This window comes from Spermophilus citellus (assembly GCF_964194105.1).
Source record: "Spermophilus citellus genome assembly, chromosome: 8".
Taxonomy (NCBI): Eukaryota; Metazoa; Chordata; class Mammalia; order Rodentia; family Sciuridae; genus Spermophilus; species Spermophilus citellus.
The window spans coordinates 134,246,031-134,269,870 of NC_138189.1; the positions used below are offsets into that span (position 1 = coordinate 134,246,031).

At 42.8% G+C, this 23,840-nt stretch overlaps 1 protein-coding gene across 9 annotated transcripts in view; it reads left to right on the plus strand.

The window, feature by feature from the left end:
• The window catches only part of ZNF827 (zinc finger protein 827), a 162,749-nt gene that overhangs the window by 8,100 nt on the left and 130,809 nt on the right, over positions 1-23,840 (plus strand). For 4 of the 9 annotated variants that reach the window (XM_081304774.1, XM_081304775.1, XM_081304776.1 and 1 more), the window contains exon 1: positions 23,259-23,608. The exons of 2 other annotated variants lie outside the window; for them this stretch is intronic. In XM_081304774.1, the coding sequence (XP_081160900.1) occupies positions 23,260-23,608 (349 nt within the window). In that variant the 5' untranslated portion in view covers position 23,259. Of the gene's footprint in view, positions 1-19,828; positions 20,032-23,258; positions 23,609-23,840 lie in introns of those variants that run through there. 3 more of the 9 variants (XM_081304770.1, XM_081304771.1, XM_081304772.1) reach the window with 2 other exon arrangements.

The following is a 23,840-nucleotide window of genomic DNA, read 5'->3' on the forward strand; positions in this document are numbered from 1 at the left end:
TAATAAGTCTCCACCACCGAATTTCTGTCTCTGGAGTTCTTAAATGGCCGGGTACTCTTTGCTTTTGTTTTTAACAAAGTTCAAGGTCTGGGAATGTAACTCAGTGTTAGAGCACATGCTTAACCTGCATGAGGTCCTGGGTTCCAACCCCAGCACTGAAAAAAAGGGGAAAAAAAGAAAGAAAGAAAAAGAAAATTCAAATTCAGCCAAGTTTGTCTACTACCAAGGAGTAAATCCATAGATCTCCTCAGAGCCAGAAGAACAAACCCTACAATAACCTCTCTCCTTCTCTGATAATTTCTACATGCGTCACAAGAGTGGTTGGACCCCATTAGAGGCATGGTGTGGAGGAAACTAGGAGGGGAGAGAGAGAGATGTGGATCTCAGAGTAAACTGTCTGAGTGCTCTGAATGAGTTGGCCTTCAAAGGCGACTGAAGAAGGCCAGGTGAAATGATCTTTTACATGATTGATTAGCAGCACTCGACTTATCTGAGCCTTGGAAACAAGCTACTGAACTTGAGGAGGATTGTGGATTTTCTCAAGTTATGTAGTGCTAGTACCTTGGCCTGCCTGATGCTGTGTGCTTAAAAAGAAATTTCTTGTTGTTTTGAAATGAGAAAGAGAAAATATCATCTGTGACTTTGGGTTCCTTTCCCGTCTGCTGTATATGGTGCAAGAACTTCATTTGCTTTTGAAGTTCATAGGATGGGGGTCAAATGCACAGACTCTGGTGCTTGGTTTTTCAGATCCCATCCCGGCCACTGGCTAGCTGTGTGATCTTGGGCGGATGACTGAACTTTCTGTTCTCCAGTTTCCTCATCTTTAAATAGTTATAATAGTTCCTATACCACAGATTATTTGAATACATATATAAATGTAAATGATGCATGTCCATGTCAAATCATGCTTAATTAGTGTGTGCTTTGTTGAAAGAGCTCAATAAATATTACCCGTTATTAAGTATATGAAATGTTTATTTGCTTAGATTGTGATTAGATTATAGACATTTCTGATCTAGAATTTTATGGTAGTTTCTGTGTTTTTTTTTTTTTTAAATTCTATTTTCCATGGATCTCAGTAGTGTGATGTGGAATAACAATATGATATGGTAAAATTCTTTTATGAGACCATTACTGTAGGGCTTGACCAGTACTTGTTTCATTGTCCCACAGTATTATATTGGGCTTTCACTGTAGGAATGAGTTTGTTCCTCCGGTCACACGATTTGCTCTGAATTACATTTAAGTTGTGTAATAATCCTATGAATTATGGCTTAATTTTACTATAAACTGAGAATAGTAAATCCTCCTGTGGAGATTTATAGTGAGACTGAAATGAGAGAATAGGTGTTTAATAAAGGTTTGTTTATTTATTCATTTATTCAACAGGCTGTCCACTGATTAAAATAACCGAGGGGAAATTGATATTGTGTTTTCCATATGTTACATGGGTCATAGTTCAGATTTGCACAGAAAGGAGGAGAGGCAGGGCCTGTTGTTTTCAATCACAGGGATCCAGTCCAAGAGAACGTGTTCAGTGAGTCTTAAGTAAAGGACTGAGGTAAGCTCGTGTGTGTGTGTGTGTGTGTGTGTGTGTGTGTGTGTGTTGGAGCATATCAGAGGTCACAGCCTGGTACCATACCGAGGTGTTTCGCCCCACAGGGTATGTTTAAAAACTTGAGGCAACATTTTGGAGATTGGAGGTTTCACATAAAAATCCAAATTTCCAGCTTCTTTTGAAAACTTGGAAGAGACAGCAGCACTGGGCCCACCTCCCCACATGGCAGCAATCTGCTGTGGCTGTCTCCCTTCCCCGGGCATGTGCTCGTCAGTCTGCCACAGTTCCTACCACTCGGCCACCGTGTCCCCATATGCACACACACCTGCCCACCTTCCCCAGGTCTCTTTCCTCTTGGTCCCTGCAGGCATTTGGATGAGAACCTGTTCTACATTCTCTAATTCATCACTGAGTCGAAGGTACTGTGTCCCGCATTCTGGGGTGGCACAGAGAAGCAGTATGAGGTAGGGATTATGGTCCTGGCTGTACTACATTTAGCTGTGACATTCGCAAGTGACTGCCATCCTCTGCCTGTTCTTCTCATTTGTAAAATGGGGGACATTGTCGGCTGTACGGGAGCTAAGGGAGCTCATACGTGCAGATTCAGAGTGGTGTGTCTGGCGTGTAGTATCTGCACAGTAAGTGCCCGCCACCGTAGTACACCTGACAAGTGGCTTCATGTCAACCGAGGATCTCCCTAGAATGCTTTCACTGCGCCGTGTAGTTAATCAATCTTGCTGCCCTTCCATTTCTGATCACCGTTAAGCAACCTAGTGTTTCTCACCCCTGGCTGCAGATTGGAATCACCTGGGAGATTGAAAAAGGTCAAACACCCCTATAGCCGTGAGTTCGGTGGTCCAGGGTGGAGCCTGGGACTGGACTTTTTTTAAGGTCCTCTGGGTGATTTGAATGAATCAAATCATTCAAGGGTTGAGGACCCCTGAACTAACCAGAACGCCCACTCTGGGATGATGTCATTTCAGCCAGGAATAAAGACATGTGATGCTGAGCCCCGGCAGTTTATTGACCATACTTTCTTAGATCCTAAAATGAGCTCATGGACTTGAGTAATTGGCTCCAGCTCCAGGAAACCAGAGGCTGGGGAAGGAACCTGCAATAGGCAGGCGACAGAAACCCCAGTCTTCTCCCTCACAGTCCCTCCCCCGGGGGAGGCCACAGTTTTCTGTCCGAATGCCAAGCTTTCTCATGGGTTTTGTGACCTTCAGCCAGTTGCTTACCCTCTCTGTGCTTAAGTAGCTCCAGATTGTAAAGTGGATAAGAGTACGTCACCCAGACCTTCTATTTACATTATGCCTTATGGTTCCTGAAGCGATTTCATGGATGTCGTCTGCTTGTGAGGTGGAGAAGGGCTGCCTGTCCCGCCTATGGGACAGCAGTGGAAACGGAACCACAGAGAGGGCGAGAAACTAGCTGAGAGTCACCAGTGTCAGCATTTCCAAGGGCAGGACCCTCCGACATCTCTCGAGGCCCAGTGCTGCTCAGAGGTGCATGAAATCTTCATGGAGTCTCACAGTCTGCTGGTGATGTCTGGGCCCCCTGCAGGCCTCCCAGAGCCCCTGGCACCCCTCAAGGTTCCCTCAGGTGCTGATGGAACACGTTGGCTCCAAGACTCATGCAAACGTGTGCTGCTGAGAACATTTCTTTCCTTGACGACTGGAGAGCTGGATTTTTGACCTTAGACTGAGCAGAGGGCAATAGAACAGAGTCGCATGCAGTGACACTTTCTGGGGCCGGGAGTACATGCTTCATAGGGCGAGCGCTGCCTTCTGGAATGGCCTAGAATTAGGCATCTAATCTGTGCTTGTTGGGCCCACTCGTTAACCCAGCGAGCCTCCTTAGAGCATGAAACACAGCTGTATTTGGGAGGAAACAGTGTGGGAGACCCCACGCGCCAGGAAAGGTTCCTGAAATGTGTGGTGTGATTTCTCCCTTCTGGGGGAAGCCAGCCTCCAACAAGAACTTGCAGAGTTTTAAATCTGACCTGAAGGAGAGAGCAGTCGGAGTGTGCTGCTTGTATGGAGATTTCTTGGAAAACTGGGAATGGAACCACCATTTGACCCAGCTATCCCTCTCCTTAGTCTATACCCAAAGGTCTTAAAAACAGCATGCTACAGGATACAGCCACATCAGTGTTTATAGCAGAGCAATTCACAGTAGCGAACTGTGGAACCTACCTGGGCGCCCTTCAGTAGATGAGTGGATAAAAAAAAAATGTGGCATATATACACAATGGAATGTAATTCAGAAGTAAAAGAGAATAAAATCATGGCATTTGCAGGTAAATGGATGGAGTTAGAGAAGATAATGCTAAGTAAAATTAGCCAATCCTAAAAAAACAAATGCTGAATGTTTTCTCTGATATAAGGAGGCTATTCATAGTGGGATAGGGAGCGTGAGCAGGAACATGGGAGGAATAGACGGACTCTAGACAGGGCGGAGGGAAAGGGAGAGGGCATGGGGTTATTACAAAAAAAGAAAATGCGCTGCTTCCCAACTTGAACAGGTATAGTAGGTTTGGTGGAGATCCACAGACCCCCATCGCTCCTTGAGGCCTTTTGCATCGCTGAGAAAACACAAGGACAAGAGAAAGTACAAGTAGTTTGAATAGAACTCGATGATCTCTGTGAGGCTAGAATCACAGAAATCTTTTATAAGATAAGGACCTGTTAAATAGATATGTATGTAAAAACTACCCAGAAATGAAGAAGTGTAAACAAGAAGTATAAGCTTATTTTTAATAATCTATATTGATTTTAATAACAAAATTGGTACACGGTTAGTCCAAATAATTAAAATTGCCTGTAAACATCTCAAGTGTGAACGTCCCCTCATCCCAACTTCCACCCCCAGAGAGAACACCTTAATTAGCAATATTTAAAGATATTTGAAATATGGGTGCATTTCTGCAGAGTTGGCCCAACTAATGCAGTTGAAGTCCTGAATTCGGTGCAAGGGTGGCCACATTGCTCTGGGAGCTGATGACATCACATCTCTGATGTTGAATCCCAGGTTGGAGGCTTTGGTTTCAAGGGGAAATTGATAAACTACCCATCAGAAGGGAGGCAGCAAGGACGTCGTAGGCTGTTAAAGTCATCTTATGAGGAGTTCATTACGGAGGCAGTGGGAGTGCTTAATTTGAAAAGAAGAGTGGGGGCGGATAAGAATTGTGCTCGGTATCTCCGTTCAAATCTATGAAGTTCTGTTGAGTGAAAAAGGGAGGAACTTACATCGAATTGTCATTCATCCTAAATTGTCAGCTCACATGCGATAACTGGTGTGTTATTCGTACATTTATTCATTGATTTCACCAGCGGGAGCTGAGTGTGTGTCAGGGATTAGAGGTTCGTAGAGCTGAGCAGAGCCTGGTCCCTGCTCTCAAGAGCCAAGTGGGCAGAGAAAGAGATGGGAACAAAGAAGTCTGATTCAGCTTGAAAAATATTTTCACAGATTTGTGAAATGCTGAGTGGAAGACGGAGACAAGGCCCAATAGGGTAGAAGTTACAAAGATAAATTTGATTTGATAAGATAAGGACCTGTTGAATAATTTTTAAAAATGGAACAGTGATCTTGTGCTTATGAAGAAGTTGGCTCAACCACCTGTCAGGGTGATTTTTCAAAGAACTTCTAGTAATTCAGGATAGAGTGGGGAGAAGTGTTAAACTCTAAATTTATCTAATAGTATGAAAAAGAATTCTGTGACGTAAATGCTGCTTTGCTTCGTTTCTGTTATAAAATTGCATGCATGCTTCTGCCTCGGGAAGCACCCCTTTCAATATACTGCACTGAGCACCTTTTGGGAGTTAGGGTACATGGTACAACACATAAGGTGGAGTGATAGAGCAGTGACATCTTGATCGTCCAAGAGCTGTGGTTCCCACGTGCTGCTGAATCATTAAGTTCTGAGCATGTACCTGCTCAGAGAAGTTCTGTGGAACACAGTCTCTGCCAACAGTGCTTTCACATGTTGACACAAAACTATACAGAGGATAAGTACAAATCAATATGCGAACAAGTGCAAGAGATGAACTATGAATTTGATACATAAATGTTTGCAGAAATGCAAGTAGGAGGGATGGGTATAAGATCCTCGATGGGCATAGAGGAGTGATATCCCAAGCGCCCTCAAGGAATTGATGGATTCAGATGTCGAGAAGGGAGAGAAGATTCCAAGTACAAGGAATGTCATTAACCCCAAGCAGATGGGAGACTGTAAGAGAAGGGGCTTCCCTGAAACGCAGGGACCAACCTGGTGACATAAGGATAAGAAGCAGGAAAAATATGGCAGGTGCTGGCCCAAGTGATAGAGATTGTGATTGCTAAATTTAGAGGTTTGGATGCAACTCAGAAATAAACTGTAAAAGGGGCTGGGTCTGTAGCTCAGTGGTAGAGCATTTGCCTAGCATGCATGAGGTACTGGGTTCGACCCTCAGCACCACATAAAAATTAACAAATAAAATAAAGGCATTCTGTCCATCTTCAACTACAAAAAAAATTTTAAAAAAGAAATAAACTGTAAAGTATGGTAGCTTCCTGCACTTTAATAAAAATAGAGAGGGAGGGTGATGGCCGAAAGAAAGAGATGCCCTTTTCAAGTAGAGGGGCCTCTTTTGAAAAACCAAACTAGGGTGAGTGGCAGTGGATGTGACTGGCTGGAAGGGCTGGTGGGGGAGCCCTGCCCTGTGATGGGTTTCTTGGGGGCTGGGGCTGAAAAGGTATGGCCAGGGTCTCATCCCTTTCTTACCTCCTGGCTCCTGAATAATTAGCAAAGATGCAGTGCCTCCCTTTGAAGGGCATAAAGCATGTCCTCTTAAAAAAATGTGTGTGTATCTTACATATATAATAAAGCATAGTGATAAAATAACATCAGTAAAACTACCACCCCGTCTACACTATTGAACCTCTCCGAAGGGTATTCTTCTATTGCCACTTTTGCCCCAACACAAGTTCCTGTTATCGAATGTGTCTATTTATTGTCTCTTTTCATCTTCTCCATAGCTTTGCTGCATTGCTTGGCTTCACCTGTCTTGGAGATTTATAAAAGAGTAGCATGCAGCAGGCCTTCTGCAGCTTGGTGTTCAACAGTTGCCTTTCTGGGATTTATCCGCGTTGCTGTGTGTAGCTTGCTGCGTCTGTTTCCACTGCTAAAGCTGCACTGCAGAAACACTGCCATGGAGCTTGGCTCCTCTTTCGGCTGTTCTGAGCAGAGCTAATTTCCCTAAGACGCTGGTTCTCAAATAATTTGGTCCCAGGATCTCTTTTCCAGGATCTCTAGAAGTTAATGAGAACTCAGATGTGCTTTTGTGGATATGCACTATCACTTTAGAGATTAAAAATGAGAGATGTGGCATTTGCATCATTAAAAATGATGGTGATCCATTACATTTAAACTATAAATAATATATTTTTAAATGAATCAAATGTGTTTTAAAATCAAAAGAGTGAGAAGAGTGGCATTGTTTTATATTTTTGCTATAACCTGTAATGCTTGACTTAGTAGAAGACAACTAGATTCTCTTTGCTTCAGTTGCTCAATCTACTCCAACAGGTGGGGGGTGGAGTAAAATCTAGCTTTGTAGAGATATGTAATAGCCTGTTCAGATAACTGTGGATATTCTTTGAACTACATCAAAACTCAAAAAGAGGTAGCTTCTTGAAAGTGAGTTGTGATGCTTCATCCAAACACTTCAAAGTTGCCTAGCACGTGTGAGGCCCTGAGTTCAATGCCCAGGACCACAAAACAAAAACAACCCCCACACCAAAACCAAAACAGTTCAATGAGTGTTCCTGTGTTCTCTTACATTAGAATCTACTAGACCGTCTTATGCTTTGAGTAGTTCATCATGCATGTAACATCCGCATCGGACACTTGGGAAAATACTGGTTCCCTGAGTTATGCAGAGCCACCAAATATGGGTGCATTTCAATTGTACAGCATAAAAATTGTTAATATCAACAGAAAAATTATCTGAAAAACCTTTAAGTATTATATTGGGAAGCTGTCATTCACAGCGTAGAATACAAATTTTTCCAAAACTTTAATGGTTACTTGAAAGTTTGAATCTTCTCATTGGCTAAAAATACTGTCAGTTTTTCCTTGAAGTACCAGCTTTCTTTATTCATTTTTCAAGAAATATTCATTTCCACATTTGAAATTTGTCAGTTACTCTTTATTTTGAAAGTGATGCTGCGTGGAAGAGTGGCGAGCTCAGCCCCTGACCCAATGTCCTTTTCTCACCATAGCCGTCAGTCTTCAGTAAAGGCAGGAGTGCTTTATGCATGTTTCCTTACATGTATCAGAAAGATGTTTGCTCAGGAGCAATCTGCAATAAAATTAATAATGTCTTTGTCAAAGACATTCTTAAATGAAGCCAGCAGAGTTTTTCTGTTTGCCTTTTGTTTGTGTTTGTGCATTAGTTTTTGTTGTTGTTTTGCTGTGTGTAGCAGCAACAAATACAGTGACTACGAGTACCGTTTAGTGCTATCTGCCCTTGGTATGAGCTAAAGTGTTAATAGTTTTTTTTTTCTATCATTGCTTTTGTATCTTTGGCATAAATGTCAACAGGGTGAAATGGCAAATGATATCTTACTATTATTATGGAAGTAACTTTGATCTCAGGGCCTCAGAGGCCCCTGGGGGTCCATGGACCACACTTTGAGAACCACTACTGTTAGATGTCTACACAGGAATAGAAACATCAAGTCTTGGTGTGTGTGTGTGTGTGTGTGTGTGTGTGTGTGTGTGTGTGTGTGTGGTTCTTTAGCTTTAGTTGGTAATGATATCATGCAGCACAATGTATTGTCACTGAAGAGCTCAAAAGGCAGAGAATCCTGAGGATGAAGAACAGTACTGATTCTCACAGCTTCTGTTTAAAATAAAAGTAGTGTCTTAAATAAACTCGTTGGTTAAATTACCTTTCTTCTCTGTAAACACGTAGGTAACAGTGTTGGTCTCTGAAGACACGCCATGTTTGTCTGATGGCTTCCTGTTTGGAGGAGAACTCCTTTGGTCACCATGGACAAGAGATGGCTAAGGTTTTCACACCTGGGTTTCTGTCCTCACCTTCCATTAACCCACTCACTCAGGAACCTGGGTGAAATTCAAACACTACTCCCTTCCCCACCACCATTGAATTGATCACCAAGTTTTATTTCAAAAATAGCTGCAGAATTCATCGTGCCCAGCCCTTGCCACTGTTATAGTTGATACTCTTACTATTTCCCATAAAGAATTAAAACAGTGACCAACCTAATTCCCTTTTGTTTTGCTTCAATCTCACTTTCTCTGTCCCCCACCCCAGCCCCTATAATCCAGTCTTCACACTGCCACCACAGTAGACTTTCTAAAACTCATACAATCCAGATAATCCTTACTTAAGATCTTTTATGCATTCCCTAAAAGGATAAAATTTGGATTTCTAGATTTTTGAAGATCCTCTGTCAACTGAATCTCATTTCCTTTCACCTCCTGGATATTTCTTGATCATTCATATTGAATTATCTGTTCTGCAAATCATACTTACACTCCCTTACCTTGATATTGCTTTTTCCCTGCTTCTGGAATGTCTTCCCTATAACATCCAACTTCACCTCCAACACTGAGAAGCCCTTCCTGTTTCTCCTCTATCCCTACCATGGTCCCACCTGGCAGAACTAGGTGACTCCTTCCCTGGTCCCCACAGATGCATCACCGTAATCTCTTATATGCATAATTCCTTATTTATCCATGTTCTCATTGACCATGGGCTGTTTTAAGGACATTGGCTAGTTATTTTTATAGTGCCTTCTTGCCCATAATACTATTTGATATGTAGTAGGTACTCAATAAATATTGATGAATTAATGAACGGAGAGAAGAGTTAAGAACTGGTCACAAAAGCAAAGAGATGTATTCTGTAAATATTGTTGAATGAATGAAGTCAAGAATGGGTCACAGAATCAAAGACAGGAGGTGTGCCATACGTGCTGTTGAATGAATGAATAAATAAGTTAAGGACGGATCACAGATTCAAAGGGTTTTAGGAGTGGAAAGGGCTTTGGAGACCATCTCCTGTTGTCTTCCTTTTTCAGAAATGAGAAAATGATTTCCCTAAATTGTGTGTCTGGACTGGGTAGGAGGTGAAGGAAAGTGTCATGGATGTAGCCTAGAGATGCCTGGAGAATGTGCTTCCGAGGACACTTGCCCAGAGGAGCAGAGGCCACGGCCTACACCACAGACACCACAGTCTAAGTATAAGAGGGAATGTTTGTGGTTGGAAGTGTGGCACATTCCAGGCTGTGGAGTCTCCCCCTGCTATTGGCTGCTACGCTCTTTCTGTCCTCAGACTGTGCCAAGACTGTAAGATTTTCCTGATGACTGGGCATATTCTGCATCTGGATTCCATGTTCATAACAACCAGAAGTTTCCTGTCTCTTTGGTTGAGGTGACTGTGATATAGCGCTGGGGAGCAATAGCCATGTCCTGGGGTAAGCCCTACTGTGTAAAGCCACAGTCTACTCCGAGATTCCTAGGTGGATTCCTGGGAGGAAGGGAAACTATTATTCTCTAAGTGCCAACTTGATGCCAGGTGCTTCACTTTCAAAATTCTCATCCAGCTTCAGAATAACCCTGTAAAATTGCAGTTATTAGCATCTTCCTCTGTGAACACAAACGTAGGATTCCGTGGGAGGGTCTGGGGCCAGGGCTTGTGTCACTGTTTTGCCTTGCTTTTTCATGCTCTATAAATAATATTTTCCTATACAAAACTTCTTGTGGCCTTATTTTTACCAATTTGGCAAATTCATGAAGTTGCATGTATTTTATTTACTTGAAAGGAGAACCTCTAGTTGCCTGGTTTAGTGCTACCTGTGTTTTGTGGTTTACAACCCCTTGGTCCTCTCTGCAGGCCCACCATGGATAGGAGAGGGAGCGGGTGTTTTTATCTTACTTATGGATGAGGATCTGACTAGTGATCACAGACTCTACCATATCTGTTTGGTTCCCAAAACCCTGTGTTCCCAAAACCCTGTCTATGGGTTAATATATAGTAGGGTCTCCAATTTTTGTTAGATAAACATCAGGAGTTCTACGGCTGTTAAGTTCCAAATTCAGGTTGGAGTAGAAACAGGTCTCAGAGTCTTATCCTGGGTTTTCGCTGCTGTGCCATCTTGCTTTCCCCAGATCCTTGAACGGAGAGGCACAGGGACAAGCCCTTCCTCTGATCAGTTCGTGTGGGACTGGGCAGCCCTCTGAGCTGGCTGTCAGATGCATTTCTACACATCTCAACAAGTAGAGGTGGCCCCTTTGAATAAGATCTTTAATGTTTTTTGCTTCTTTTCCTTTATATTCAAGATAGATAGGCTTTAAAACAATTTCCTATTTACCTGACACACCCAGGTCAAATGGCTAGAGAAAGATTGAGGAGCCTATAATGGATTCACTGAGGAGTCCCATTCAGAGGATCCCTAAAATCATCTGATACTGTGTTTTTCCAAAACTAAAAAAAAAAAGAAAGATTAAAGCAAAGCTGTGCTGGTAGGTGTGTGTTGGTGTGAGGGTGGGGATGGGTTCATAGAGCCGTGTTCTGCCCTGGACACCTAGGAGGCGTAGGGTTCCTTGAGGTGTGGTTTGTAAACCACTCATCTATTCTACTTCTCATGTTATACATGAAAAAAAATGAGGCACAGAAGTGTTTAATGACTCATGCAAGTAGCTACATTAATAGGATGGTGCTGGAACTCATAGCCATACATCTGAATTTTCCATACTGTTTTAAAGCATTGCTCTGCTTTTATTACAAAGGAAAAGTACCTGTTCTTTAGAGCAGGGGTTGGCAAATTTTGAATTGTTTTTTTTTTTCTTTTCTTTTCTGCAGTCCCTGGAGCTAAGAATGGTGTTTATATTTTTAAAGATTGTTTAAAGAAATAAGCAACAACAACAAAAACAAAGGGGCTATCACTGTATGCGCTTCTCAAAGCAGAGATTTACTCAGAGATTTGCTACTGCTGATAGTAATGTGGAAATACAATAAGATTTTTTAAAAAGGGCTTCCTCAAAGTAACTTCAAAACACATAGATTTAAAACACAACCTGATTAGTTGAGTATATTTATATCAAAAAACTTCCAAACTTGTGTTCCTCAAATGAACTTCTTTCAGTTGCCCAATACATTTTTTTTAAAGAGAGAGTGAGAGAGGAGAGAGAGAGAGAGAGAGAATTTTTAATATTTATTTTTTAGTTTTTGGTGGACACAACATCTTTGTTGGTATGTGGTGCTGAGGATCGAACCCGGGCCGCACGCACACCAGGTGAGCGCGCTACCACTTGAGCCACATCCCCAGCCCCCAATACATTTTTATTTCTCTTTTCAAATACTAGTTATTCACGGAGGATAAGCTGGTTGACTAAATTCTGATAATACGTGGGAGATGTAGCTGAGGAACTGCAGACAGTCTAAAAAAGAAGTGGTGTACTTTTTCACATACAAAACCAGGGTTATGGACTCCTCAGAGAGGAAGAGCAAAAGGAACTGATGTATGCATGATGTGAGTGGTCACTCTCGGGCTGTACATATGCATGCCAGAGGGGTTTTTTGGTGTCTTTTTTTTTTTTTTTTTTTTTGAGCATCTACCTTGAGGTTGAAGCTTATCTAAAGCAGCAGTAGAGCATATTTCTTGACCTCAGCCTCACCACTTGATGCATTTCCAGAAGCATCTGAGCTTTGTTGGGAAATGAAATGTCTCCTCTGGAGCATCACTGGTGCTGACAGTGAACCCGAGGACAGCGCCAGGTTTCACTCAGGTGGAAGATCTAGCACAGTGAAGACCCCAAACGTGCCTGAGGAATGCCCGAGAAGAAAGGGGAGCCAACCCCAGGAATCTTCCAAGGGAATGAAGAGGATAAAGCCCCTGGAGTCTGAGCTGTTAAGGGGGTGTTCATTCAACTGAAGCATATCCTGGCCCCTGGAATTACTTTAGTTTGTTGGTTGATTGTTGACTTTGTTGATTTTTATGGTCTTTCTGCCTCTCATCCTTGACTTCTTATGTGTGTACCAGAAGGTGGGCAGGGAAAATAAAAGAGAGAAGGAATAAGAATACATTTGACTGCTTGATAGTAACCTTGGCACTCAGCCTGGGAGGGGTAAAGCTTAAAATTGGTGACTTTAATGAGTTCCTTAAGTTAACTTTGAGTTAGGATATATATATATATATATATATATTTTTTTTTTTTTTTTTTTTGGTGGTGCTGGGGATTGAACCCAGGGCCTTGTACGTGGGAGGCAAGCACCCTATCAACTGAGCTATATTCCCAGCACACGGGATTGTTCTTGTCATCAGTTGTCCTTTGATGCCATGGATTCTTGTGCATGGAGGAAAAATATTCTCCCACGATTTTGTGACCATGTGGGGCTGGAGTGGGTGGGGGATCTGCCTCCTCTGCATCTTCTGCTTAATATGTATTTAAGTGCCAAATGCGAAGCAGTTTCATTTCTTTTCCCTTGCTAAGTGTCTTATTTCGCTTGGCCCTTTTGTTCCTATGTATATGTGTAATTTTAGCAAATAAAGAATTTGGGCAGACAGAGGATTACGACCATAAGCTTTGTTAAAAAAGTGCACCATTTTAGTGTTCTTGGTATATGTCCCACAAAGAAATTTATCATTTTATGTGTAATCTAAAATTTCCATAGGTGGTCATTTATTTATCTACAGAGCGCTGTTTGTTAGGCTGTAGAGAGCATTATGCTATTATTAGGGCTTTCTTTTCTGGTTAAGTTCTTCTTTGATCTATTAAGGATTTCCTGGTAATTTCAGTAGTTTGGTAATTTATCGCTCATCTTGAAACAGGTATTGGTAATGTTAAGATGAAAACATTTATACAAGAGGAAATAAAAGTCAAGGAAGCAGATAATCGACCGATTTATCAGCCTTAGCAGACAATTTTTCTGATAACGACATGGTAGCCATGGTAAATTTACTTCTGATTGCTTGAGGGGACAGATTCTATATGCTTTTTGTAGCATGGAGGTACATGAAAGGGTGAAGGAGCAAGTAATCAATCCGTGGACTAACCAGTATCGTTTTGGTCTCTAGATTGGCCTTTTGGCAAATGGATTCAAGCTATAATTCGAACTGTCCCCTGGTCATGAATTTGCTGCAACATATGTAAGGACGAGTATACGTTTATTTATTTATTTGTTTTTGTTTAGAGATTTCTGAGTAGCTCTAGAAGGCCTCTCTTGCTAATGTCTGTTTTTAATCTTTCATTTGAAAGAAATATGACTAAAATTTAGAGCTAGGCGGAAAAACGTGTTAGTCCACTCACAGTTCTTTCAACATCAGGATTTGAGACCAAGGGGAAATTGGTCAGTTTTATACCATCATGCCCAGCTTAGGCAAAGACGGCATTCCTAACCAAGGCTACGATTGAGAATCCAGAGGTGAAAAGAATCCAGAGAAACATCTCAGGCCTTCGTCCATATTTATGTGGCCTTCGTTTTCTGGGGCCACCATAACAAAGCTTTACAAACTAGTGACTGAAACAACAAAAATTTATGGTCTCACGTTTCTGGAGGCTGGATGTCCCAGATCAAGGTGTGTCTGCAGTTCTGTGGTCACTCTGAAGCCTCTAAGGAGAGGTCTCATTCAGGGCTTTCTCTCTGGTTCTGGGAGTGCCTTGACCTCTGGCGGTATAATTCCAGTTCTCCTGTGTTCTCCTCCCTGTGTGTGTGTCTGTGTTGTGTGTCCAGGTTTCCTCTGTCTGTTTATGAGGACACCAGTCTTGTTGGATTAGGAACCCACCCTAATGACTTCATCATAGCCTGATCATCTTCGAAGCCCGGTTTCTAAATAAGGTCACATTGGCATATACTGGAAGTTAGAACAATTCGAACATCATTGGGGTGACAGTTTAGTCCTAGTTTGCACATAGTTTTAATGAGCATGGTGGTGGTTATCTCAGCATAATAGAGGAAAAAATATTCAAAAAGACAATTAAGGTAAGAATAGTAACTTAAATACACAGGTGCATGGAGCTGTCTAATAAGGGGATATGTTTCTGGAAAGCCCCACAAGTTCTTGAGACACAGCTATGTATTACAAACACAATCACAGTGTGGACACCTTATGTTTTAGTGTGTATGTATTCTAAAATCTCATCTAAATAAAATTTTTAAATGTTGAATATATGATATTTGGGTAATTTGGGGTTACCTAGGGAAGATTTATTTTTTGTCAAGCTGTTCATAGGTGTTTAAAGGTTTGGGTTTTTGACTTAGCTTTGTCACTCAATACGTGTTCCTATCGTGTAAGCCATTAATTTTTTGAAACCTTGGTTTCCTATGAAATTTGCTGACAAATATGAAAGTGTTTAACACAGTACCACGTGTGTCTTCACCTCTCTACGTATTGTTCGTGTAATCGACAAATGTTTATTGGAAGCTTGCTACGTGCCAGGGCTTGCCTAGAATTGTTTCCTTCACTTAAAGATGATTGAAAGGCACCGTCTACACCAGAGTTTCCCTACTGGTCAAGAAGACAAAGCTACACCCTAGGAGATATTGAGACTGAAATGGAATCCTATCTGGGAACCCCATATTGATGGTTGGCAATCTGAACTCCGGTCCTACCTTTGTAAATCAGCTGGGAGATCTTGGGCAGATCACTGGCCCTCTTTAGCCCTCTGCTTAGGGACTAACCAGATGGACCGGATCTCCAAAATAATTCATGCAATAAAATTCAAATTCAACAAGTAGTTTTTGATATTCTGCTGATCTGTTGAACAATGCTGGCCAGTTTTTTTCTGCTTTGTGTTCTGGTTCTGTCTCTGGGAGTGGAATTAAAGGACCAGCACTGTCTGCTTTCTGGTTGGTAAGAGTAGAACCTAAACATCGAGAGCCACCCCACCTTGAGCTCTTGATGCTCTGCTAGGTATCATGGTATGTTCTTGTTTCTGCAAAGTAGGTGGGTGTCCAGAGAAACACACTGCCTCATTTGGAGAAGACATTTTCCTTGGTGGTTTGTGGGAAGCACCTCAGTCTTATTAAGTAAAGACACACATGGCTATGTTTACAGAAGAATGCAGAATGCATTTGAAATGTTAAGCTAAACCTCAGGGAAACAGGGGGCTTCCGCTTCAGTACCAGTATCTCCTAGGACACTGCTTTCTCTTCTTGACCATCAGGGAAATTTCAGTGGAAAGTTTGCAGAATAGGCTCTTTTCCTTATTCCATGTTTGACACACATGAGAGAAATAGTTTATAATTTCAGAAGTAGTTCTGTTGCTGACAGGTGTTACCTTTCTGACTGTTAAGCCTATTCTTACTTTCCACTCATGCATTTGACAAAAAATAATTGAGTGTCAGCTCAATAACTGAGTGTCCTAAGAGATGAGGGTCCTGCACCAAGCAAAACAAAGTCTTTCTTTAACAGTAGTGTTTGAGGAGAGACCTGGGAGGTAAGGGAATCAGAAAGCAATTATGATGGCCCTGAGGCAGGAGCTCATCCTTGGGGTTGCTGATCTGCAGATTATGTAGGTCCTTGAGGTCAGGGTAAGGGTTTGGATTTTGTTCTGAGAAATAGGAGGCTTTGAGGATGGGATTTGTGTAACCTGATGTAATTTTTTGGGTAATGGATTAGAATTTTTATTTATTAGAAAGTGACGTTTAAATGGACTCAGGAGAGTCCTTCAGTTGTGGGAACCAAGGCAAATGCAGTGGTGGTTTTTTTCTTTTTTTATCCCACATTTTTAATTAATGCATTATAGTTGTACATAGTCATGGGATTTGTTGTTACATATTCATACGTGAACATAATCTAACAATATAATTTGGCCAGTACCCTTCCCAGCACTTCCCTTCCCCCATCCCACCCAGCCTTTTCTTTCACCATCTCCCTTTGAATTTCATGAGATCCATCCCCACCTCTCTTTTCCTTTTTCCCTCTCTAGCTTCCATATAGGAGAGATAACACATGACCCTTGACTTTAAAAATTTGGGTGATTTCCCTTAACATAAGGATCTCAAGTTCTATCCGTTTTGCTGCAAATGACTTAATGTCATTTTTTCTTTATGGTTGAATAAAACTTCATTGTGTATATGTACCTGTTTCTTTATCCATTCATCCGTTGATAGACACCTAGGCTGGTTCCGTAGTTTGGCTATTGTGGATTGTGCTGCTGTAAACAAGGGTGTGCGTGTCTCCCTGCTCTCTGCTGACTTCAGTTCTCTAGGATAAATCTTGAAGAGTGGTATAGCTGGGTCTGACATAGTACTTTGGAAAGCTCTCTCTGGCTGCTGGTTGAGGCCAGCAGGGCAAGAAGGGGAGGTAAGGAGTCCAGTGGGAAGGCTGCTGCTGTAGTCCAGGCCAGGGACGGCAGAGATGTATACCAGGGGGTAGTGACTGAAATGGAGAAAACTGGCCAGATTTGGGATGTATATCCAAGGTGGAAAACCAACAGAATCCATGAATGATTAAGAAGGGGAGTATAAGAGAAAGAGAGGGGTCAGGGGTGGCTGCGGGTTTGGGGTTCGGAAGGAGGGAGGACTTGCCATTTACGTGGAGATGAGCAAAAGCTTAATGGAGGAGCATGGCCAGTTCTGTGGCCATGGAGGATCTGGCCCTTTGTGTGAGAATACCAAATCTAGTTGAGACACGGTGGAACTCACTTTGAAGATACGGAGTGATGAGTTCCTTTTCATTACCTTTAAAAAAAAAAATCCTGGACATTCAAAATAATAATTGGAAGACACAGCTAGGCGTGGAAAACTGACCCTGACCCAGGAGTCCCGTCTGCTGTCTCAGCGTGTGTCTTCTCCCCTGACTTCCTCTCCCTTCCCCGGGCCCTCCCAGCACACAGCACCTTTCCCCCAGCTGGCCTGGTGCCAGGAATCCGGTTGTCTTCTCCACCCTGGCAGTTTTAAATAACTAGCAGTTTTTAGATTTTCTTCCTGGCCACACTGACAGCAGTTGGGTGCCGCGGGCATCGATGTGTCCACACCGTGGTCCCCGAGTCTGTGTCCTGTGGAGCTGATTGCGCGCTGTGCGCTGACCTCCGTCAATGGACTTGGAGCCCTCAAGACCCCACCGTGTCCCTTAGTTGCAGGCAGACCTGGTGTGGGAAGTGTGCTAAGGCGAACAAAGGGACAGTTTAAAAACTGGCAGGTAAAACCAGTCCGACTGTGGGTAGATGTGTTTTATGCTTCACATCATAAAGTTGGATCAGAACGGCCCGCTATGCAGCAGAAGAGACCTTTATGAAGCATGATGGAGGTCACTGCTTTTGTCTTCCTGGTACCTCTCCCCTCGCCTTTCTTCTCTGACCCACATTGAGCCCACTGTAGAACCGCCCTCTGGCTTCAGTGATAGGCCCAGGCAGGGCAATGTGACCTCCAGCCCGCCAATCAGAGGGGGAAAGACCTTTCTCCAGTGGAAAGTCATAGAGGGTGACAACCCGGAGCCTGTGGTAGCCAGGCTTTCAGTCTCCTGGGAAAAGTGGCCTGAGAGGGAGAAACTAGAGGCAAATGGTGCTTTTGACATCCTATCTGATCCCAGCCCCATTGTGCCCCTTCCATTGTTTGGTACAAGAACTGAGAAAATTCCCTTTCTGCTTGGCGTAGTCCTGCTGGTCCACTGCCATTTGCCATCACAGAAGCCGTAGCACCTCTACTACAAGCAGGGCTTGAGCCGGAGCACAAGGTGACTAACTCACGGCCCGGCCTCAAGGCGTTTATGATCTGTGGCTGGATTTCAAGTCCAGCAAGTACACTGAGATAATTGGTAAAGTCTACCTTTAAGGAATCAATAGGTCATGTGTTTCTAAAATGCAAAGAATTAAGGATCTAAGAATTTTTTAAGTCATTTATTTGGCATTCTTAATTCTTCACCTTTTAAAAATAACACCACCTAATATTGGCATTCTCCACCACCGGACAGCCTGTCCTTTCTGATAGTTTGCAGAGGAGCGAGCCTGTTTAGAAATGATTTCCCAGCATCTCCCATTTAACTCTTCATCTCTTGAGGTGCACTTCCAAAGCCCCCTGCACTGTTGGAATTAATCCTGTTGTGCTCACACACCTGTGCTCTGTTCCTTTGTGGTGGCACAAGCCCTTGTAAATAGAATGTTCTTGTGACCCTCGCCTCCCTGTGGATAAACTGTCAGGTCAGAGACTGTTGGGCATCTGAATCTCCCTGTTGCTGTGAACATCTCCTCGAACATAGTGTTCAGTAAGTGTTTGAATTATATCCATTATTAGCATTGATTTTGTCAATAACTTTTGTATACGGCTCTTTGAACATTACAAACCACCTTTTTTTTTTTTTTTAATCAAGTTGCCCTAAAGTGTAGTTGTATGATTTGTGGCACATGTTACAGGTAATAATTGCTAATACTGGTCCACATGTGTGGCCTTGAAAGCTAGCTGTAGACATTCAGCTGTAGTTGTGTATTAGGCAGGAAGGGAAGACTTGGAAGATTTTTAGATGAAAATGAGCCAGAAGGTTTGTTGGTTGGTGCCAGGTAAACACATCTGGGGGGATGTTGGAGACGTTGACTGTTGATTATGAGTCCTAAGAGGTTTAGTAAGCCCTGTAGTCTTTAAAACCTGCTGGCTAGATTCATGTGGACCCTGGAGGCAAGGGTGTGTGGATAGATTTAGAAAAGGCACTTTTAGGTTTCCATCTACCCTTGCTTCAACCTAAGCCCAAAGACATGAAAATTAATAGGTGTCTCTTTCTTCTATATTCTTATTTCTCTCTTTGCCCCATCCTTCTGAGTGAGGATGCTTTGAGTTGAGTATTGCTCCAGTCAAACACATCCAGTTAATACTGTCAACCAAGAAGGAAGTGAATGGCAAAGGAACTCTTCTCAGAGAATGTGGGGGGAACTGTGGATATTGGGTACCCACTTGCTGCTTAAGAACCGAATTATAAATAAATGTGCTAGGTAGTAGAATTTTGTTTTCCCCGATAGAAAAATGTTCACGACATGGAAACAAAATTTCATTCAGTGTGTTTTCATACTGAGATGGCACCATTTTTATTCTTAATTCTCTGAGTTGCTGATTTTTAAAGGGAAAATATACATTCGAAGATAGACTATTGTGTAAAACTCAACAAGAAGCAGTGTGAACCCAACAGTCTGGAGACAGAGGTTGTTGTGAGATTAGCAATGGAAACAGCTTCTTTTTCTGAAGGTTAAAAATAATGTATTTACTAGAAGTTATTTGCATTGGCCACTTAGAGGCTCCCCGGGATGCCTTAGTTAAGAAAGCTGTGAAATCCACAGGAAGCACTTCCAGGACCTTTTGCTGCTCTGCGATTTCCCAGGAAGACTCCGTGCTGGTTGACAGACAGGAAAATGGAGGTGTCTTACTGCTGGGATTTCTCAGATGGCGGCAGAGAGAGGCGAAAGGCAAGGCTTGCTGTCCTGAGGGTTGCTGTGTCCGGCAGCCTCATCCTGGAGGTTGCAGGATTGCTTCCTGGTGAGCTTCCCAAACAGAGCACCTGTTCCCATGATGTGGCGTGAAAGGTGCAGGGTGCCCTGAGGGGTGCTCACAGCAGCTGTATCAGAGCATCCTCCAAGAATCCCTCCTCTGTGAACCGGAACATGAAAACAGAGAGGAGCCTGGCAGACAAAATAAATTCGTCAATATAAATAAACAATATTTCTGGGAGAAAAATCCTTGCAGTTTTGTGAACTGAAATCATATTGTTTGCACCTCTTCTGATTTTTCCTCTTCACAACCTTACTTATCTTACATTCATTTTTCTCTAAGCTTCCTGCACCTTTCATGTGACCTCATGGGATGCTGAATAATTTTAGATGTTTCCCCTCAAATTTCTGTTCTTGTTTTTTTGAGACCGCATACTAAAATTCTTTGATGGTTTATTACTTGGATAGCTTTAATGTTACAAGAAGCATCTTTGGAAAAGTGACTAGTAGAGTATTATGAGTTGAAAAATACACACATACACACACACACACACACACATATATATATATATTTTTTTTTCTCTATGTGTCCAAGTTTTCTGACAGTCCTGAGGAGTGTGCATCTCAGTGATTACATCTCAACGAATGGAGGAATAGATGATTGAGAAAAATGCAAGTATTTCCGGGGACATAAACCGCTCTGCGTAGGAAATGCTTTGGTTCCTTGCTTATTGGATTTGGGTTTGTGATTTGGCAAGGTTGGGAAAGTTGCCTGAACCATAGATATTCGTTGTCTGTATCATTCTAGAACATTCGATGTCCCCGAAGCTGCATCGACAACTTCTTCAGCTTTCGGCACACTCACTGCCTCAGCACGTTGGGAGGGGGACATGTGGCTCTCTGAGAGTATGGAGGGAGTTAGGAAATTAGGCTTTGCCTTTGAGACTATGCCTAAGTTCTTTAGGCAGTTGAATCAACTTGTGCCCACAGCAACAAAGAAGATGCCGCCAAAAGAGACCTGGAGGTTGGGGTCCTGGAATGATGGGTCCTCACCTCTCCAAGGCTTATCTCGTGAGGGAGCCTGCATGCTGCCCGTATCCAGGAGAACCCCATGCTGACCTCTGACTCAAGAGTCTGGAAGGCTGGTTGGGGTGGGAGGGCAGGGATGCTGCTCAGAGCCTCTGTGCAAGTGGCCACAGGGAAGTCCCCTAGCAGGTTGGGTGACAAGTTTTGCCGAGAGCTCCTGGGCCAGGAGTGCAAAGATTTTGGATTCTTGGTTCTGGCTTTAGTTCTTAGTGGCTATGTGGCTCTGATTTGATCAGTAAACTTTAGTGTATTTAACAGTCGGAGTAAAATGACAAAATCGGTCGTGTGCTTGTAACTTTATGGTTCTCAAAACCTGATTTTATAGACCTTGTTAGCTGCCACTTACTGTACTGGTTCAGGGCCAGGGTTATCTCTCTGTATCTGACAAAAAATATAATATAAAAATATTTAATTTGGAAGCATATATGTTCCCGTTCTTTTATTTCATGAGTATCCATAAAGATCGAAGAAGAGTGATCAATTAATTCTTGCTGGAGTGATTTTTAAATCTTTTACTTCTTTTGCTATTTATAGTAGAATTCCCATTTGATTCTTTGGAAGGATGCGATATTTAGTCTGAAATCAAGAAAGGTGGTTTGCTAAAGAAACATAAAATTAGCCCTATTGTTAAAATTGATGTTGACTGCTGGATGTTTGGTAAAAAAGCATCCCTCCCAGGAGAAGCCATTGGGGAGCTGAGGAGTTTGGGGTCACCGCCAATTTCAGGAGAGATGAAAAATCTTGAAATCAAGTGGGCAGAGGGAAATGTGGCAAATCTCAAGGAACCAGACTGGTTTTAACAGAGAAAATTCAATTTTACCTGCTTTTTCCCAGCAAATTCCATTTGATATTTTACATTTTCTTGATAACTTAATAAAGAATCTCAGGAAAGAGTTGCAGAACTTTAGCTTAGTGAAAGAGAATTTGTCATTTGTGACATTTCTTCTCTAAATAGCATGGGAAGATCAATGTATTAGCTTGTAGTTCATGCATTACTAGCTCTAGCTGTTTCTATTCTGAAAAGAAACAGCCTGTGATGTGGCAAAGCCTGGCACAGTGAGGAATTTGGCTCAGTCCCGAAACATTCATTGAACTCTGCCAGAGAAGCAGAAAATAAAGCACAATCCCTGTCCTCAAGGAGCACCATTGTAGGAAGGAAGCCAACAAGAGACAGACACTTTAAAGTGATATGAAATATGAAAAAACTATAAACAGAAGAAGAGAATGCCAGCTGCGCATTCCAAAGATGCACTCAGGGCACTTCCTGAGTGTCACCTGAGCTGAGCCACGCCTTCCCTCACCTGGGTTCAGCCTCCTGCCTGGGTCTCCCTGCCCCACCCTGTACCTGCAACCTGGACACAGCAGCCAGGACTGTCCTTTGGCACTGTAAGTCCCCTCATCTCTCTACTCCACCCAGCACCCTCTCTGGCTCCCAGTTTTGCCAAATGCAGAAGACTCACAGCTCACACTTGAGAGCCTGTCACTCACACGCTCGCTCCAGCACAGCTGCACACTCACACCCACGCATGCTCTGACCACCCCTCCCACTGCTTTGACCTTCCCTCACTCCATTTGGCTTCCTTGATGTTCCAGGGACCCGTCAGGTATGTCCTTGGGGCTTTCACAGTGACTCTCCACGCGGAACACTCGTGCGTGGACAGCTGCTCAAATGTCACCGCCTAGGTGAAGCCCCACCCTGTCCACTCTATTTAAAATTACAACTTGCGTCCATTCTTTTTATCCTGCTCTACGTTTTCTGTTTTGTTTTTCTCAGCGCTTATCACCCCTCTGGCATACTATATGATTTATTATTTATTAACTTTGTTTAACATCTGTCTTTCTCCTCCACTGATACGTAAGCTCCAAGACAGCAGGGTCTTAGTTTTTGTTTAATGCTGTTCAATCTAGAATACAGTCTTGAACAATCTAGAACAATTCCTGACATGCAACAAGTATCCCTTCATTATTGGTCCAACGAGTGAACGAAGGGATTAGGAGAGACCCGTTCTGAGAGTTCTAGGGAGAACTGCAAGGAAGAAACCCTGGAGCTGGGTGTGGAAGGACATTACAGATGGGATTTCATGAGCAAAGACAGAAACGCAGCTGAGCTCCCAAGAGCTCTTGGACTGGCAGAGTCCACCTAGCTGGTGCATGGGGGCCGTGGGAGAGCTGGTGGCAGATCAATAAATTAATGAATAGGAAATATCTCAAGGGGATTCTTAGTAGGGTGAAGGAACACGCTGATCACTGCTTTGAGGACATGACAAGCATGTTGGTGATTGAAATCTCAGACCTCAAGCAAGTAGCACCCAGAACGTGGGCATGCCGTGGCGGCAGGGCATCGGTATGGCGAATGGCGTTGCTAATAAGATCTGGCTTTTATACAGTGCTCAACTGTTTGCAAAACTTGGTCACATGCTTTTTAGGATGTAAGCTTCATAGAGTGAAGGGAGTCAGGCAAGTATTGTTAACGTATTTGGAGAAGCTTTTGAAAAAGTTACGTGCATCTTATGTTGGAGGAAATGAAGCCTCAAAACCAGGTAAGTGACCTGCCTCTGAGGTCAGGAGTTAGAAAGTGAGGAAGCGAATTCCCACTGTCTTGTCTCACGGCCAACAGCTTCCCCAACCTACCAGGCTGCTTGTGACTTCTGACGCTCTACTGAAGATAGGGTGCTCCTTTTTTTGCAAGGATTCCGCTTTCTTTCTGTTTCCCCATTCATTCAAAATAGCCATTTGTTTTGTTTTGTTTCACTGTCACTTCTTCACCAGATT